Here is a 19,619-nt window from a genome sequence, read left to right on the forward strand (position 1 = left end):
GTATCATGTTAGTGTCTTCATCCAATTGTTTCATTAAAATCTTCACGATAGGAATCTCCACTTCTATAGGCAACAATGCTTCTTTCCCAAATACCAAATGATATGGAGAGAATCTTGTGCCTACCTTTATTGCTACTATGTATGCCCATAAGACCCTTGGCAATTCCAAGTCCCATGTAGTGCCATACCCTTCCATTTCCTTTATCATCATGAGAGTCAATTCCCCATTAAATTTTTCATTCAACCAATTACACTGAGGATACCCTGGAGTGATGTGCTTGTGTTTTATACCCAACTTCTCACACAAGTAAGAAATGAGTTCTGTAAAAGCGTGGCCCATTATCTGAAAGCAGGTCAAGGGGAACTCTAAATTTACAACAGATTTCTTCATAAACAAATTTTGCTATCTCTTTTTCATTTACATGTCGCAGCATCAATCCCCCAACGCTCAAAAACATCAAAAGAAAGAAAAACACTTGTCAATTCTGGCTTATATATTCTCTTTCCCATTTTCTGGCATTGCAAGCAAGACTTACACCAGTGTGCCACGTCTTTCCTTATAGTAGGCCAAACATGTCCTTCCAGTAAAATTTTATGCAAAGTGATCTTCAAAGCAAAGTGCCCACCACAAGCACCTTCATGATTTGCCTCAAGTATCCTATAAATCTCTTCTTTCCAAGGCACCCTTCTTAGTACAAGATTAGCCCCTTTCATAAACAAAGCATCATCAATTAAAGTATACCTAGTAGCTCTCTTGATGAAAGTGTATCTTTGTGATTTCTTCAAGTTCTTTGGCACCTCACCTGTCATAAAAAAATTTTCTTCTTTCTCCAAAGTTTCCCTACCACCATACAGACTAGAGTCAGATTTGACAACAAAGAGACTAGATACCTTTTGTTGGGCCATAGAGTGGGCTTCTTCATTCTTTGCTCTACTTATGTGCTTTATCGTCCATGCCTGAAATTTACTCAGCAATCTCTTCACTTTGTTACATAACTGTTTCAATGTGGGATTTTTATTCTGCCATATGCCAAGAACCTGTCTTACTATACAAGCAATGCATCGCCCCTGATTTTTATCCTCTTCACTCCCATGTCTAGAACTAGACTCAACCCTTTTTCAAGGGTCATATATTCAGCTTCATTGTGACTCTTGGCACTCAATCGGATGCTCCATTCTGAAACCTTCTTACCACCAGGGTCATATAACACAATTCCTCCTGATGATTCATTATGGGCCCTCTGGTATGATCCATCAAAGAACATAGCATATGAATTTTCCAAATCATCTTCCATTTCCTTACCTTCTTCCTTGGATTTTACTTGTCTCATATGTATTGGTCCTTCCTGATAAGTAAGGATATCTGCCAAGCTCACCCTTGTAGAAGCCTTTGCTACAAAAGAAAACTCAAACTCCTGGAGCTCAATAATCCATGATATCATCCAATTGGATAAATTTGGATTATTCACCATCATAGGCAAAAGATCATAACATGTAAGAATGACAAATGGATTAGGCAAAAGATAATGACGGAATCTTCAGCATGCAAAGATTAAGCTTGCCATGATTTGATCAGCTTCTTTATAGTCTCTTTCTGCTCCTGTCTTTATCTTGCTTGCATAGTAAACTGGTCTCATGTACATGCTACCATCTCCTTGTTGTAGAAGCACTGCTCCAAAAGCCTCTAACCCCACTGATGGATTCACATAAAATGGTTGATCCCATCTTGAAGTTTGTATAGATGACATCTCACATAATACCTTTTTCACATTCTCAAAAACAATATTACATTCTTCAGTCCACTCCAATTTTTCTTGCTTTGCCATTCATTGTAGAGGATATAATAATTCTGATGACATAGAAATGAACCTGCCCATGTACTTAACTTTTTAAATAAATGTCAACAACTACTTCACATTCTTTGGTGGTGGCAAAAGAAGTAAAGATTTTACCTTGTCCTCATCAGGCTCAATACCATTCTCTGAAACCATGTGCCCAAGCAATTTGATCTTTCTCCTAGCTAGAAAACACTTACCACGATTGAGTTGACCACCCTGAGAGTGTAGCCTCGTCAGAGCCATCTCCAACCTGGTACAATGCAACAATCTACTGGAATATACATAAATATCATCCATGAAAACTTTAACAAACTTGCCTATGAATGGAGCAAACACATAATTTGCCTTTCTCTGATAGTGGGATGGTCCATTCTTTAGTCTGAAAGGGAGCACACGATAACAAAAATATCCCCATGGTGTAATGAAGGTGGTTTTCTTTTGATATTCAGGAGCTATCCTTAGTTGAAAGTAGCCAGAATAGCCATCATAGATATTGTAACGCTCATGACCAGCCACTGAATCCAGAATCTCATCAACATAAGGTAGTGGATAATGATCCTTCTTTGTTGCAGCATTAAGTGGCTTGTAATCAATACAAATCTGCCACTTACCATTCTTTTTCTTCCTGGTAACCACTGGGCTCACCCACTCTGAGTTTGATACCAGATATATGAAGTCAACCCTCAATAATTTCTCTACCTCCTCTCTCAGGGCATCTTGTTGTTCCTTGCTTAGTGGCCTCAACCTCTAACATATGGGTTTGGCTCCTTCTTTTAATTCTATCCGAAGATCTTCTCCCTGAAACCCCTTGATCTCCTCATATGAAGTGATGAAAAGTCCAGGGAATTGATCCAACATCTTCCTATAAGATTCCTGTTCACCACTTGTTAAGTCACTGTCAAGCATTTTTGAAAATATATCCTCATGACTCTCCATCTTTGGCTCTAAGAATGCCTCTATTTCCTCGATACTCCTCTTTTCCATCTCTTCCATTTGTCCCACAAATCCCTCACTTCCTTTTCCTTCTTCTTCTAAAAACAACATCCCTACCTCATCACCACTTGAATCTGTGATCTCACTATCACTTTCACTCTCTCCTTCGCTTCCACTAGAGCTGGCTTCACTTTCTTCTTTCCCTTCTTCCTCTTTCTCAAGAAGTTTCCTATCTACCATGCTAAATTTTTTTCGTAACCCTTTCTTATCCAATAGAGTAAGCGTGCCCTTCCCCCAATCTTGGACTGCTTTTACTAGTCTCAACCACGGCCTACCCAAGATTAGTGGAAAGGCTCCCATCCTGGTTGGCATGACATGACAATCCACCTTTACATCAACCCCAAAAACCTTCACATCCATGGCATTCAAGATCCCCAAGCATTTCACCTTGGAATGATTTGCCAGTCTAATCTTTTACCCTGATACTCCATTCAGTTTGAGACCTAACATTTCAACACAAGACTATGTAATTACGCATACTTGGGCTCCACCATCAACATACGCTTCTCCTATAGATTTTCCCTTATGCCAATCACATGACATATATCAAGCAAATCTTCCAAGGATTGAACCCTTACCATCTTCTTCTTCTTCGGCTTGGGTGGGTTGACTAGCCGCTTCCATTTTCTTCTTAGCCGAGGGCAAAGCTCCATCAACTGACCATACGAAATATCCACTTTCTTACCTATCAAATCCTTCTGAAGAGAGTAATTTTCTTGAGTTCCCCCAAGTGGTAAATTCCTTGTTTGAAAATGTCTTCGTGGCCTTGACTTCTTTTTGCTTGAAGGAGACTCCCCTTCCTTCTGTTTTCCCTTCTTTGCATCACTGTCCATTCTCAAGCTCTTTTTCCCTGGCCCTCTTCACTGGCATCACTTCAAGGTCTTCTAAATATATTGGTGACACTACAGGCTGCTTTTCATCCATCTTCTGCTTCCCTTTTTCCTATGTTGTCAAACTGCTTGAACTAGGCTTATCATTGATTTCTATGCTGAAGTAGTTTGCTTGATTATTCAAATTGCTTGGCAAAGGATACATGTCTCCTCCTACAATTATAGGGTTCAAACCTTCTTTGATTAGCTCCTCTACCTGCTCCTAGTTCCTGTTTGTTCCCTAGATTTTGATATGGTGGCCTGGGCCCTCTTCCTACACCTCCCAAGAGATTGAGACTGAGATTTTTGAACATGTTAACCACCTCATGCATTTCTTTACACAAACTATCATTCTCTATATTCGTTGTTTCTCTTGGTGCAACCAAAACGCCCATGGAAGGTTGTTTCTCCCTCCTTGGAATTTGCTGTACTCCTGTGGTCAACTGCTCCATTTTGATCATCTTTCACTCTTTTGCTTTTGCCAGATCCACAGCTTCTTGGAAATGACCGATTTCAGTTCTAACTTCATCCACAAAGGGCCTTTAAGACCTGAAATGAAATTTTCCTTCTTCAACATGGCAGGTGGCTGCTCATTCCCTAGTGACACGCACCAATGATCCCACAAACGGCTGAAGTCCTAAATATATGCATCAAGGGGACCTCTTTGCACAAAATTTTGTGTTTCATGCCACAACTTATTTGGATCCTCTACCCTCCTGTAATGCTGTAAAAAAGCATCCCTTGCCAATTCAAAAGTTACCTCTACTGGTGGATTATTTGCTGCTTGAGTAGCTTCGTAAGCATGAAATCATCTCCTTGCTTCATCCTGCACACAATAACTAAAGATCCGTAACATGAAGGCTGCATCTCGCCGATTCTTGATCAAACAAGTAATTTCCAAGTGTTCCACGAATTTCTCGGCATCCTCGCCTGGCATCCCATGAAACAACGGGAAGTCCTGAGCCGCCATGATTTCTGATGATCAACCACCAATGATCCCAATCTTGAAGGCCCGGAGTTTGATCCTTTGTGGAGGCACCAAAAATGTGATGAGACTGGCAAAGCTACACTGAAATGCCTTTATAGCTAGATGAGCAGTCACGTTTGCAAACACACCGAGAGGAAACAGAATCCCAAGATGAACTCAAAACACTATGAACTGGGAAAACATTGAGAAATATCATATATTGATAGCCACCAATAACTGTAAAAAATACAATAATGAAATGTATAGAGATCACAACCTCCAAGCAACCATGAACTTGTAGATAGAACCCCCTGTAGGATCAGATAGAGCCTTGCTTACTAATGTTCTTTAGTACCTTAGTGACCACTCCCTCCATCATCCATTCCATGTGCCAGTGCAAGATCCAAGGCCCTCATCCAAACTCCATGGGTCATCCAATCATCAATTTGGTTGCAAAGTTCTTGTCATCATCTCCTTCAATCAGGGTTCTTCATACAAGCGCATAGTTATTAGAATATATATTCAATACAAAAAACATCCCAAAAAATAGAGAGGGCCAATGTCATGATATTCTCTAGCTACTATCTTCTATCTTATCCATACTATCTACATGTGCGCCAATCAGTGCTACTTTCTTCTACGTATGAGTGCTCTTATATGTGATTTACATAGCATATTTCATCTGATACAAAAAGATACTAGTTGCACAAAAAAACCCATCAACGCTTGCTGTTTGATCGGGTTGTAGCAACCACGAACATTCCATGACACGGCAGAAATCGATCTGATAGCCCCTCTTCCCCGATCAAGGTTTTATAGGCATCCCTAAGAAAGTGGAAGCGGTTCTCTTTGCCATGCCTTGCTGCACGTGCATCATACCCTACCCTGCGTAGTTCGGGCAAGACTTAGAGCACCAGATATGCCAGAGGCAAATCATAGGAAACACATATTGGAAGAACCTCTAGTTGAAAAGAAGGTACGTCAATGATCCATTCACATGCACATTTTGACCTATCTAGCTTTGTTGTTTAATTAGGTGCATCGTCAGCTCTACTTCTTGTTTGATTGGAGCCTCTTCATTGACCTGGTTTGGCATTGATGACCGTGTCACATATTAAAATCGGCTTTCAAAGGAATCACGAAAAGATTTTTTTGCTATATTTCTTACCATGATGTGTAGCCTAGTTTTAGACTAGTTGATCTTTGGATGAGGTTCATCTCCATAAAGCCAAGTCAGGCCTTGCTCGAAAAATCAGAATCAGTTTTGATTGGTTCCATTGAGGAGCAGTGGCAGCTTAGGCAGTAGGGCACTTGCCCGCCTGAGCGGTTGCCATTGTTCGAAACCTAATGATTACTCCTCGGGGGATGCAGTAGTAAGAAACCCTAGGTATCACATGCATTCAAGGGGTATTTAAAAAACCCCTCAACTAAAAGTTTTTTTCCAATAAAACAACCCCTCTTTACTTATGAGCTAATGGATTTTAAAAAAAAGTTGAATAAAATAACCCCTCTTGTTATTGTAACTTGTTAATTTTTTCCCAATAGTGGGATTAAAATACCCCTCCTTTTGAATGCACGTGGTATGCTAAAATTTTTGGAGGTGAAACCCCCAAGGATTACTCCTACTGAGTAGTAGTGTAGGTCTTGGGCACGCCCCTTGTAGTGGACCATGGGGGTATGAGGGGGTGGGTGAGCCCTGCCCAAGTACCTGCCAACTAATCAGGTGTGAAGTTGTCAAGTATGTTGATGCAAAGTAATGGTGTCCCACCGCGGGGCCTCATTTCGTTTCAATTGCGTGTAGACGGGCGTCATGCAACGCCAGGTGGATTTCATTCTACTTCTTCGACGGCATGGGGACCGGGTCTAGGGGGCAAATCTGTGGCCGCCGGGTCTCAAGATGGTGCGGGGGACGTCCAAGCCTGGGGTGGTGATTGACCAGGGTCAGCCTGAGAAGAGTTAAGAGTATAGGTAAGGTTGGCTATGGTGATTGTTCATTTGTTGAAGAAGAGTGTAGAACACGAAAGTTCCAACTTGGAAAGGAGACGAGCTCAGAAACGCTGGCTATGGCGGAATTCCCACAAGCACAGCACGACGTTCTGGCTATGGCGATGATTCTTTCCGATCTTCCCACAGCTTAGCTGTTGCTTTCATCAGTAAGATTTAGAGAGCCCTTCTCTTCTCCTTTTCGAGTCAATTTTGGTAACTTTTTTGCATTCCGGGAAAAGGCAGCCAGTAGCACGGCTTCGAGTTCATCCATTTCGTTATTTTGGTTAGCGGCGTTATGGCGACGTTCCGAGAGCTGAGCTGCTGCTCTTTGCTTACTGCTCCTCCTCTCTCAATATCGTCGTAAAGCCGCCGAGAAAATTGACAGCAATTTGTCAACGCTTTTGTGACGGAAAGGCTTCGGAAGGTGCGTAATACCTGAAAAAAGGCTACATGCAGGCATTTTAATCGAATAGAAGCTCAGGAGAGCAGCTGTGCGGTTGCTTGTTTCGCACAGAAGAGTTGTTTGGGAGAGGGGAGATTTCTCCAGCGTTTTTTCAAAGAATCGCACCTGCGAAAGAGAGGAACACAAACATTTCGTGCAACACTGTATCTTCCGTTGCGTTTTTTCTTCTTCGGAGAAATGCTCAGTCGATCACAAGCCATGTTTCTAGTATTTTTGATAGTCTGGACAGGAGTTTTGAATGAAACTTAGCGCACAAGTTTTCTGAAGACGCTTAAAATTGCAAATGCTCCGTGCGCCTCCAATTCATCAGTCCATCACAGGAGGAATGGAAAGCGCAATGGAAGGAAGCTTCAGTTCTATGATCAATAGATTTGCGTCGCTTCAGTTTTATGATCCATAGATTAGCTTGGTCTCGGCGAGACATCAATCAAAGCAAGTGCTCATAATGGCAAAAACAGCCGGTCTCTTTTATTTGCGTTCGTTCCTCTTTGATGCACGATGCTTTGCTTCGACAGCTGCTGTCTCCATGCACTCCTCTCCTTTTCCGAAACACATAAAATCTCTCGGTGTACTGATTACAGAAAGCTACCATTCTTCCTTGATACCCTCCCAGAAGAGCCTCGCAGGCTCGTTCTTTAGGAGATCCTCCATTTTCGATGCAGCAAGTCCCTCTTCCTCTCGCCTGTTGAATCCGTTCTGTTTGGGAATATCCAGGAGCTTGTTCTCCCGTTCAGCTGACAAAACGAGCTCCAATAGCCCCGCACATCAGGAAGTCGATCCACAACTAACCCCTCCGCCAGATAATTCCACGGCCCCAAGAGACGACATGCAAGCCATAACAAAGGAGATAGTGGAGGCTGCCAATAATGCTTTTAATTCAGTAAGAGAAGCAACGACGGCCGCAATATCATGGGTCCAAGAGACGAAAGAAACGGTCCTGCCAGTCATAAAGGAGCGGTTCGATCCTTCAGAATACATGTCAGAGACGGTTACGCAGCTAGCCTATACCACGATTGCTGCAGTGTTAGCTTGGTTCGTTATGCCCAGGCTTTTTCGCTTGTTTCACAGATATTTTGAGGATGGGTCCACTCGCTTCTTGAAACGTACCGAGATGGTGCCCTATGAATTGAGTTTTTGGGCTGCATTGGAAGATCCGGCTAGGATTCTGATCACTGTTGTGGCGTTCTCTCAATTGTAAGTAATATAAGGTGGTTCTTTATCTGCAATATTTTTGTCGTTTGCATATCAAATTTTGCATGTTACATCTGGTATTTTGGTTGTTTGCTTATAATAATTTGGACATAGATGTGTTATTTCGATTCTTTAACTGCAAACTGTGCGCTGAATGGTGCCAATTAGGTCAAGCATCGTTTCCTTTGCTTGCTGAGACATTCCTCTGTGTGTTTGTTGATGTTTCCTGCTACTCTTTAAGAAGTTTCTGCTTGCTTCTTTATAAGCTATCCTGACCTTTATTGGCCCCAAGAAACAGAGGCCATTTAAAACGACCAATGAAGGTTGTTTCTTTTTTTGAAACTCTCATGCCTCTCAGGAATATGTAGACAAGACCAGTAACCAGTTGCTTTGAACCCTTCTAGAATTTCTGCTTCAATATCAAGGAGATCTTCTCAGATGTGTGCCAACTTACCCAGAAAGTAAGAGTGAGCTAGGATGGATTTCCTGCAGTTTTTGAATGGGGACAAGCTTTTAACAACATTAATTTTGAAGTAGCCTGAGCCACACACGCAGAAATCCCTCTGAAATCGCAATTTTCCTCGACTATGATGAAGAGCAACTTTTTTGGTCCTCAGGAAATTGAAACTCCCTCCCACTATCCAGCAATCAATGGAAAGTTTCTGGTTAGGTCAATTGCTGCAAACTTGGGTAGTTGTAGCATGAAGAGACACGATGGAAAGTGTGCCGTTGAAGCTGATCAATGACTTACGTGGCTCTGCTAAGATACCACCATTGGTACTATCCACTAGTGTGAAAACTGTCTGGGTTAATCCAAACTAACTCCATCTCTGCCTTCTTCTAACTGTATTGCCCTTTGCATCTTCAAAGCCTGCTATCAGATCCTGGATAAGGAGCACTTTTCACAACTACTCAGCTTCACTGGAAGCTCCCTCGGCTCCAACCAGGTCCTAAAGGTGTGTAGCTGCAGGCGATTCTCTTGAATGACCTGGTTGGTATGTGGCCCAATCGAGATGGTGGGTGGGAGTACCGGAGGGGCATCTAAACTGTACTGAAAAGGAGGTATCCTATCGTTGTGGAACCCTAGTCTCACAAACCATCTGTGAGTCCGTGCATACCAGCATCGCTCCTCTCCCTCTGCTGCCAACCTCATGGAGGAATCGAGAGCCAACCATGGCAACCTCGTCTCCCTGATGTGCAGTCCCCATATGATCTAACCTGGTGTAGATATGTGGTGGTCTGAAAGGCTGCATCTAGCTGGAGAGTGGAGAAGCACCAAACTCGGCTTGAATGATGTGATGTGGTACAAACAGTTTCCCTCGGATCATCCGTGAGAGCATGAGGATCTGCAAGCGCTCCACCCGTGTCCACTCTATCTCTGACATGTCAGGCCCCCAACAAGGGCTGCCATACATACCGGCTGGTCGGACCAAGGAGTCGAAGAGAAGAGCCTTGGTCCGAGGGTCCTGGAAGTGGGAGTGAAAGCACTGTCTCTCTAGTCGAGCCAGTGAGGCGTATCCCCTGCTCAGTCTGGCTTGCATCGCTAGTCTCATCGTGAAGATCGTGCCGGAGAAGATGACCCCCAAGTAAGTGTTTGAGGATACGATCTCAACTGGTGACCCACCCAAAGTAAAAGTAAACTGCTTTCGTTGCATGTTTGCTCGAGAGGTGTTAAAGATCATGACCTTGGTCTTGCCAAGGTTGACCTCCAAATCATGGGATAAACAAAAAGCCTGCAATGCATCTAGGTGTCATTGGAGCCCCTTGGGTGTGGACGACAAGAGTGCCACGTCATCTGCATAAAGAAGAATCCTGATGATGATCCCGACAAGTGAGCAACCGGTCCCTCCGAACGTCCCCATGAAAGTCTCAAGCTCATCGATGTAGAAGCCAAACAGGGTCGGTGATAAGGGACAACCCTGTTTGACCCCTATGGTACTCAGGATCACATCTATCCAACCTACGCCTGTACAGTGCCATGACTGCCTAGATGATCTCCTGATCAAATCCGAGTGTCTGTAGGCGTGTGATAAGACGAGCTCGAGGTACTGTGTCAAAGGCTTTGCGGAAATCCACAAAGCAACAGTATACCCTCTCCTTCCGTGATCTGGCCTCCTCAATGACACTCATGAGTGTGAGTATGTGATCCATAGTCCCATGGTCTCGCCTGAAACCGGCCTGACCCTCTGCTTTGAGTCCTCTCATCTTTGCGAATAGGCTGATCGATGCATCCAATACAGCTGCATAGATCTTGGACATCACATGTCCAATCATGATAGCCCTGTAGTTACTCGGGTCCATGGGATCCCCTACCTTGTGGATGGGGGTGATGGTGTTGAGTGTCCAAGTGCAGGGGAAGCCAAGGCAAACAGCATCATTGAATAGCTTTGCTAGGATCGGGGCTAACGTGTCGATCCCATATGCGATATTCAATGGGATTATGTATTAGTAGCACAACCATTTTTGCTTCGCTCGCTTTTTATCGCTCGCTAATTTGGTCCTACTCACTCGACATAGCTCGTTGGATCAACTACCTCTGGAATGTTGAGGAAGCACGTGAACTACTGGAACTGTTTGAGCGTGATAATAGCATCCATAATTTTCAGTTCTTAGCATTTAAAAAGGCAAAGGAGGCACATCAACAACTACGATTTTCGATGGGGCGAAGGCGCCTAGGCGTGGGTGACAACAGCTGAGCAGGCATGGCTGGTGCTAACGAGGACCGTTGAGGCTGTTGCAGGAGGACTTGGCTGCGTACAACGCACCGAGCACTGCAACATTGCCAACGAAAGCAATGGAAATGGAATTGTTGATGGAAGAGGCCATACTCGTCAAATGGAATATGAAACAGACTGATGACGATGAAATGGAGATAATGGTAGCGACTGGAAGACCACCTTTCAGCTATGGTTGAGCGCAGTGCACGGCAAATGCAAACTATCCACCTTTTGGTACTGCTGGTGAAACGAGTTATTGTGCCTTGGTCATTGATTGCACCCATAGCATCTGGAGAGCAAGATTCAAGAATAAGCGTGGTAGTTCCATTTGGTTCAGGAGGAGATGCTTGTTGTGTTCGTCTGGCTTAGAGAGGCGTTGAATCTCAAGGAGCCAGTTGAGCCTCTCTGAGCTAGTCCAACGCAATAGGTGTCTCCTCTTGAACTTGACGGAACTGCCACACTCATTCTTGAATCTTGCTTTCTAGATATGTATGAGTGCAGTCAATGACTAACGCACAATATGCTTGTTCCATTGGCAGCACCGGGAGGTGGATAGTTTGCATTTGCCATGCGCTGTGCTCAACCATAGTTGAAAGTTGGTCTTCTAGTCGCTACCATTGGAGCTCTCCATTTCATTGTCAGCAGTCCGTTTCATTTTGACGGGTATGGCCTCTTCCATCAGGCAATTCCCTCTCATTGCTTTCCTTAGCAACACTGCAGTACTCGGTGCGTTGTACGCAACCAAGTCCTCCTGCACCAGCCTCAATGGTCCTCGTGAGCACCAGCCATGCTTGGTCAGCCACCGTCGCCCTCGCCTAGGCACCGTTGGCCCCCTCAAAAATCGCCTCGTTGCCTCCGCCTGCCCATGTGCTGAGAACTGAGAATCATAGTTCTAGTAGTTCTTGTGCTTCCTCAACATTTTTGAGATTAGCATGTTGCAGATTTGACAAGGGAGCATCAATGTCCCACTCACCCCACTAATGCCGCCTTCTCCTCCACCCCCCCGCTTCTCCTCTGCCCCCCTCGCTCCTCCTCCGACTGCCATCCGCCCCCCGCTTGCGCCTTCTCCTCCAGCCCCGCGCTTTCTCCTCCACCCCTGTTCCTTCTACATCCGCTACCCCCCGCCCTTCTCCCTTCCCGCCTCTAACCCCCTCTGCCTCCGCTCCTCCCCCCCCTGTGAACTCTCCTCTCCTCCCCCGCCGGCTTATCTCCCTCCCACCCCTCGTTTTCTTCCTCCCCTCCTGCGCTTTTTCCTGCCTACCGCCTCTGCTGGTCATTTTGCTGCTAGTCCAGCTTCGACTCGCAACCGGCCAAAGGATTTCTTTTAGACTATCGAGTGCTTGGGCAGCCTTCGCCCTTGCTTCTTGACCGTCTTTCTTTAAGCTTTCTTATTTTCCCCCTTTTTCCATCCCTCCTCTTCCTTCCGTGCAGCTTCGGGTTAATTGGATTATGCCTCGGAGAAAGTAAGCTTGGTGGTGATGCTTATCTAGCCAGAAGGGCTTAAATGGAAGCACCTTCAAATCCACAGCCGTCAAGGTTATCCATTCTCTAGCAGATAAGCAACAGGTGTAGCATGTAGACCGGTCATTCAGGACAAGGCAGTTGTGGGTAGAATAGTAGGCCTCACTCCTACAAGGAGACATGTGCAAGATTGGATCAAGGCGAGCTTGACATTAGAAGGAGACCACATCGAGGAAGTCACCATCTATGGAAGAGGTGTCTTCCTCATCCAGTTGAGCTCTCTGGCTACTGCCTTGACACTTTTGGAGCAATGCCCCACCCTCCTTGGCCCGCATCTAGAGTACCTTTTCCCTTGGTACCATGGCATTACAGTGGAGGACATGGACACGACACTTTATGTTCCCCGATTCCCAGTGACGCTCTGCTTCCCGAGGCTTCCAAAGGAATACAGAGCTATCCTTCCCTCCATTGGTAGAGCGTTTTACACGGTGCTGGAGTCCCCGCCAGATTCGGCAGCTTTAGTGGTAGTAGGTGACGGGGTCCCCAGGATCAGATTGGTGGTTTAGAGCCCATAGTCCCTCCCAGAGCTGATCCTTCTTGAGACCCTTGAGCGGGATACACTTCATCAGAGAAAAGAGATCTCCGGCTTGCTAGGACAGTGTCTTCGTTGCAGGCAGATGGCCCATCTAGCCCGGAACTGCCTTCGTGGTCAGGGATGGCAGACGACTCCCTCCCACCCCTACAGGATAGGTAGAGTTAGTAGGTTAGAGCGCGACACTCCTCCAAACAGGAGCAACAGGAGTCCCTGACCCCCTGGGTGACACCTTTAGAGGGCGAGTGAACCCAGGTGGGGTAAAAGAAAAAGAAACGAAGCAAATTGGCTTGAAAGCGTTATAAACAATGGGCTAGACGCAGGGAGAGAGAGGGAGCAGGATGAGAGGCACCCACGGAGGAGCAACCGTAGGAGCCTCTGGTTGGAGACCTCCCCCCGGACTACGGTGCAACAAGGTGATCCTCCAATAGTGGAGGTACAATGACCATAGTCACCCTTGCGTCAGCAGTGTGCCTTAGGACCTCATGACATGATGGCAGAAGCTACAGAGGGTAGCCAGGTAGTGGTTGAGGAGAAGGGGATCCAGAGCTCAGGTGTACCCGTGACTGCCCCTATTCCCTCCCACCCCCCTCCCCCTCTGGAACCCTCTTCCTCTCCACGCCCTCCCCCCCTCCCGAGCTCCCCCCTCCCCCTCCTCCCCGCCTCGCCACTCCTGCCATGGTCATCCTCACCACTCGCCCCCTTCCCCCCATCTCCTTGCCTCCCCCCCTCCCTCCATCCTAGCCTTCGCCTCCATAGTAGCTTCTTGAGCCTCCCCCCCTCCCACCCCCTATCAGTCGTGCCTCATCGAGAGACTTTTGGAGATCGGGGCCCTGGAACTATCTGGAGATCTCGGACTCCTACCCTCTATCACTAGAGGTGACGCTCATGATCTTGCAGCCCCAGAAAGTGGGTTCGATTAGCGTAGTGGACTCCTTGACACATCCAGTTTGGCGATTTCAGTTTGCCTCCATAGGGTTGGAGAAGTGGATCCCAGGATGCTATGATGGGGGATCATATCTCACGCATGATGGATGAGTGGATGGGCCCATTGGGACTTGATCTTTGGCACAGTCATGGTGCGGAAGTGAACTTCTAGTTGAGCTTCACGCGGGAGAAGCCGATCTATGGTTTGATAGTAGGGGTTATTAGATTGCCACCTGAGGGAAGGATTGATCCAGCACATGACTGGCCACTATAGAAGTGTGCTAAGATGTTCGAAGTGGATGTCTCCTTCATGTTGCCGTGGGCACGGAAGATTGGCATAGAGTTGATGTCCACCCTGGTACGCCGTCGCAGTGACACGGAGTACTCGCTCTCCAAACCCCCCTCAAAGTCACAAAAGGTAGCATGGTTGTTAAGACACTCGTGTCTTATGAAAAGACACTTAAGACACCTTTAGACACTTGCGTTTTTTTTTTTTTGTGGGTGGGGAGTAACAACACACATTGAGTTTGACTTAGCCATGCTATCATTGATGGTGACTTTGGATCTAGCACTGGCAGTGACCTCACAGATTCAGATTAGGATGAATCTTCAGAGATTTGAGTCTTGAGAGTCGAAAGCTTCCCTTCAATTATATGTATCGAGATGCAGTTTTCATTCATGTCACATGTGACAAGATTCAATTGTCAGTTTAAACCTTTAAGTACTCAAAACTTGTGAGCTCTTCAGTCGTGAGTCTTAACTTTAAGTCTTGAGTGACGAGTCTTGACTCTTAACTACATTGTACAAGTGCATTGTTTCTTCTTGCATTATTTAAGTGTAGCTTATTGTACTTCTAGAATCTAGGAGCTAGCTATGCTAGCAAGTTGTACATTTGTATACTTATACATATATTAATTAAATATTTATTATTATAACCACAATGGCGTGTCTTACGTGTCTTATCTTTAAGACACTTTAGACACTCGTGTTTGAAGCGTGTCTAACGTGTCGTGTCTTAACGTGTCTTACAACCATGAAAGGCAGTTTTTCTTTAACGGTCTTCGATCAAGATGAGCTTATCCCAGGGTGGGCAGTTTGGATGGGAGTCAGGAGGTGTGGTCTCCTGGCGTAGAACGGGGCGGAGGGTCTGCATCTTAGTCTCCGGGCGGTGGGCCCAGAGGTCTTCGATCAAGGTGAGCTTATCCTAGGGTAGGCAGTTTGGATGGGAGTCAAGATGGGAGAGTCCAGGATCGGGATCCTAAACGTGTATGCCTCAGCATGCAGACAACACCGTTCGGTCCTCCCAAGTTACAAGCAAAGTAGGTAGGAGAGATAGGGAAGAGGGGTAGATCTACGTCAAGCGTGTGGGGCTGGGCAAAGGAGAGAAAGGTAAGGGGGGGGCGGTGCTGAGCCAAGAAGCTCAGCACTGACCTAGCTCGAATAGGGAAGCTCAGAAACAATTTGAGGGACCTGCTTTCCTCCCGCATGATGTGCCAGAAACAATTTGAGGGAACAAGTAGTGGCGTGCTTTCATGTAAATGTGCGTGCTCGAAATGAACAAATAGTGAAAGCCATGCTAAAAAAAAGAAGCATTGAAACACTTGATGAGAGATGATCTGTTCTTGTAACTATTTTGAACTAAATGGGGTAGAAAAGGGCACCTCCAAACAATCAAGCGAAATGAAACTTGACCTAATAATGTGATTGTAGTAGGCAAAGGATCTAGCTCAGAAACTTGATGTCGTTCTAAACTGGCTCCCTCTCGAAGATCCCTTCTCTATTATCGGCGGCCCAAGGCTGAATGGAAAGAGAAACCCCCCAAGCTACGAGCAAAGTAGGCAGGAGAGATAGGGGGAGGGGTAGATCTACGTCAAGCGAGTGGGGCCAGGCAAAGGAGAGAAAGAAAAGGGGGGGCGGTGCTGAGCCAAGAAGCTCAGCACTGCTGACCTAGCTCGAATAGGGAAGCTCAGCGCTGACCCAGCTCGAATAGGGCAGCGAGGATGACGAGTAGGGTGCAGCTAGGGTTTGGAAAAATCAATAAGCAAGTGTTTGGAGAAACCCAGACTATGTGCACCTTTCCATAAGCTACTATGTAGTATGTTTTTTCATATTGCTCGAGTTTTATATGTTTCAAAACTTTATGAGTCATCATTTTTTAAAGCAATAATTTTTTGACGAGGCATTGGATGGCCTTGATCACCTACATCTCAAAAACTTTTCAAGCCAAGCATCTTTTGTATGATGACCCTTTGTGATTGTGATTTTTTGCTAAATAAAGTGAAATCTAGTGTCTTTCTTGTTAGGCTTATGAATTAGTATGTCTCTAAAGTTGCGTTGGTGTCTTTTATGATGTAGGGGTGCACTTATTGCACCGAGCACAATTGCATCTCATTATTTGGAGCAGATATGGAAAGGGGGAGCTATTGTTGCTTTAGTTTGGTTTTTGCATCGATGGAAGAGTAATGTTCTCTCGAGATTGCTAGCTAGTCGAAGCATGTCAACTGTCGAGCGAGAGCACTACCTTGCATTGGATAAGATCTCTTCCATGGGTCTGTTTATTCTTGGTGGAATGGCTATTGCTGAGACGTCTGGTGTGGCTGTCCAATCCATCCTTACCATTGGAGGAATTGGAGGTAAATTAAGATTTGTAGGCCTTAAATTCAAACAGTGTGTTCATCGATTTTGATAGTTTTTTTTAAAAATAGGGCGATTATTAATGTGATTTGTACAATGCAATTGTATACTAGATTTATAAGTTTACTTTTTCAACAGATTCCTTTGGATATTTCAAATATTAAAAAAATTGGGTTCATTTGCTAATGCCCTATGAGTTACCTTTTCCAAGCGGTTTCACTTAGAAGACTTCAGGAGAAGACTAAAAGGAAACCTACCTAAAAACCCATTGTAGCTTGGATGAAGAGAAGACACATGCACCAAAATGCCATTCTACAAAGACCATTTTCTCCGAAGGATGGCTTTATCCGGGCATTGTCTCCTTGATGTCTGGACCTAGCTGAGCTATGTCCAGAGTGACCCCTCCTCTTTGGCGGTCTTCTCTGAGGAAAGCTGTGATAGGTCGGACCTCAATAGACTGCGCTCTAGTTGCTCTCCAAGTCACGAGTGGTCTCAGCGTCCCTCTGTCGAAGACACCGTGTCGGCTCTCTGCTAATCCAAACTGCCCTCATATTAGCTAGCTCCTCCTCCTTCACTCCATTGTGCCCTTGAGCTGACTCAAATGCATAGAAATCTGTGACACGTCTCTGTGCTTGGTCAGCCTCTATATCCTGTGGTATGGTCGCCTCCTGTTGCTCTTTAATCTTTCATAGTAGCGTTTCCCTATGTCAGCACATCTCAAACAGATTGAGCCCAATGCAGACCTAGGCATGGATGTGGATTAGTCGTGAGAGTGAACCGTAGCCGCTCCCCTCCTGGTAGTGACAGTGGTATCTCATGTAGGCTAGGCATGCACAAAGAAAAAGCTCCATAATATTAGAGGTCACATATAAAAGTGAGTACATGAGTGGTGGGTTTGGACTTATATGGTCCCTCCACAATTCCCTCACGCTCATTGAGCCCCTTCAAGTCATCTCGTTCTCGCTGGTTTTTCTCAACTGTGTCTGCAATTGAGGAAGGCAATTTGTACCCATACATTGCCTCAAACAGGCTCATTCCACTAGAGAGATGCTTGTGCTGTTGTGGCAAAATTCAGCAATCGTAAACCACTTGTCCCATGACCTTTTGATATCATGAGAAAATGCCTCTACTCATTTGTTCAGCGGACCAAAAGTCTTAGGATGATATGGAGTGCTAGGGGTAAGGAAAGTACCCACTGCAGTAAAAAATTCTTGTCAAAATGACCCATAAATTTTGCATCTCTATCATTGATGAAATGGGCTTGTTTTGTCAGACCTGAAAAGACAACGGTAACGACCTCTAATCTCATGCATCCAACGCAAAGTGCTCTTTCGATTCAATTTCCTGTCGATCACATAGGGTGCAGATGCGACCTTCTCTTGGTATACCCTCAACCTGCCCTAGTCGGTGCGATGAGACATGGAACTACTCGATTGGTATTCTCAAAGAATAGCGGAGGTGGATCCGTGTATAGCCTGGCGAGCCGATGAAGTCCTCATCTGATATCCATAAGCAGTGGTCCTTGTAGAAGCTGAGCTTCATTAGGAAGCTCATTGGGGGCTAACTAGTTCCTCAATGTGTGTAACTGCAAGAGATCCTCCCGGATAACCTAGTTAACCTTGTGGTAGGTGAGTGGAACAAAAGGGGCCTCAATGCTATACTAAAAGGAGGGTAACCTGTAAATATAGAGCTCCATACTCTCAAACCATCTATGTGTATGTGTCACCCTTAGCTGCTAAAGTCATGGATGAAGATAGAGCCAGCCATGGTAGTGTTGTCTCCTTGAGGTGGAGGGACCATAGTCCCTGACTTCGTAGAGGCATTGAAATGCTATGTTAAGCTTAGTGGAACTCAGCCAAAACTATCTGATGTGGGACGAATAGCTTACTGTAGATCATCGTGACAACAAGAGAACCTGTAGCCTCTCCATTTGGGCCCAATCTGCCTGTGATAGGTCAGGCCTCTAGCAAGGACTGCCATATATGACCACTGGGTGAACCAAGGAGTCAAAGAGAGGAGACTTGATTCGGGGATCTTGGAAATCGGACTGAAAGGAGTGGCACTCAAGTCGAGCAAGTGTGGCGTATCTCCTACTCAGTCAGGCCTGCATTGTGAAAATGGCTTGGAGAAAAGGACCACCAAGTATGTGTAGGATGTGATGACCTCCATCGGTAATCTATCCAGCGTGAACTGCTCTCTGTGCATGGCTGCCCTACAAGCCTTTGATGAGGCGAGCTCTTGACACTATGTCAAAGCTTTATGTCAAAAGCTTTGCGAAAATCCACAAGCAGCAATAAACCCTCTGTCTTCGCGCTCTGGCCTCCTCAATGACACCTTTGGGTGTGAGTATGTGATCTAGAGTCGCATGATCCGCCTGGAAGCATGTTTGTCCCTCGGCCCTGAGTCCTTAGAGCTTTGCGAACCGGCTAACCTCTGTGTTGAGCACTGATGCTTAGATCTTGGACATAACATGCCCAATCATAATGGTCCTATAGGATTTCGGGCTCATGAGATCCCTTGCTGTGTGGATGTAGTGATGGTGTTAAGGGTCTATGTATTTGGGGAACCGTTGAAACCGCTTCATTAAAAAGATTTGCTAATATTGGGGCTATGGTCTTATTCCATATGCAATGTATTCACAGTACATAGTCCCTCATGATGTTTTGCTCGGCCATTATGAAGCTTCAAAACTTTGTGTTATCAGAGTGTGAAGGTAGAAACGAGAGTGTGAGTTAGAGTAAGTGTGGGTGTGAGGGTGCATGAATGTTTGAGTGGAAAGGCTGAGTGTGACAGAAAGATGAGTGTGTGGTGTGTGATTGTGCATGAGTGTGTGAGTGGATGCTGTGAGTGGAAAGGCTAAGACGAAATGTGAGTGCGTAGGTGTGTGTTTGAGTGAATGTGAGTGTCAGCATGGTTGCGAGGCTGTAGGGGGATGGTATGATGCAGATGGAAATTGAAGGTGCAGAAATTGGCAGGAAGGA

General features: G+C 45.5%; 1 protein-coding gene across 1 annotated transcript in view; it reads left to right on the forward strand.

The window, feature by feature from the left end:
- The first annotated feature begins 6,683 nt into the window (after positions 1 to 6,683).
- LOC147895989 (mechanosensitive ion channel protein 1, mitochondrial-like) overlaps positions 6,684 to 19,619 on the forward strand; it is a 43,598-nt gene continuing 30,662 nt past the window's right edge. The window contains exons 1-3 of the mRNA XM_087382849.1: positions 6,684 to 6,820; positions 6,942 to 8,310; positions 16,360 to 16,637. Of these exons, the coding sequence (XP_087238975.1) occupies positions 7,562 to 8,310; positions 16,360 to 16,637 (1,027 nt within the window). The 5' untranslated portion in view covers positions 6,684 to 6,820; positions 6,942 to 7,561. The remainder of the gene's footprint in view (positions 6,821 to 6,941; positions 8,311 to 16,359; positions 16,638 to 19,619) is intronic.

The sequence above is a fragment of the Dipteris shenzhenensis genome, chromosome 12, assembly GCF_047967505.1.
Source record: "Dipteris shenzhenensis isolate YYH24624 ecotype China chromosome 12, Dip_SZ_1.0, whole genome shotgun sequence".
In the NCBI taxonomy this organism is placed as follows: Eukaryota; Viridiplantae; Streptophyta; class Polypodiopsida; order Gleicheniales; family Dipteridaceae; genus Dipteris; species Dipteris shenzhenensis.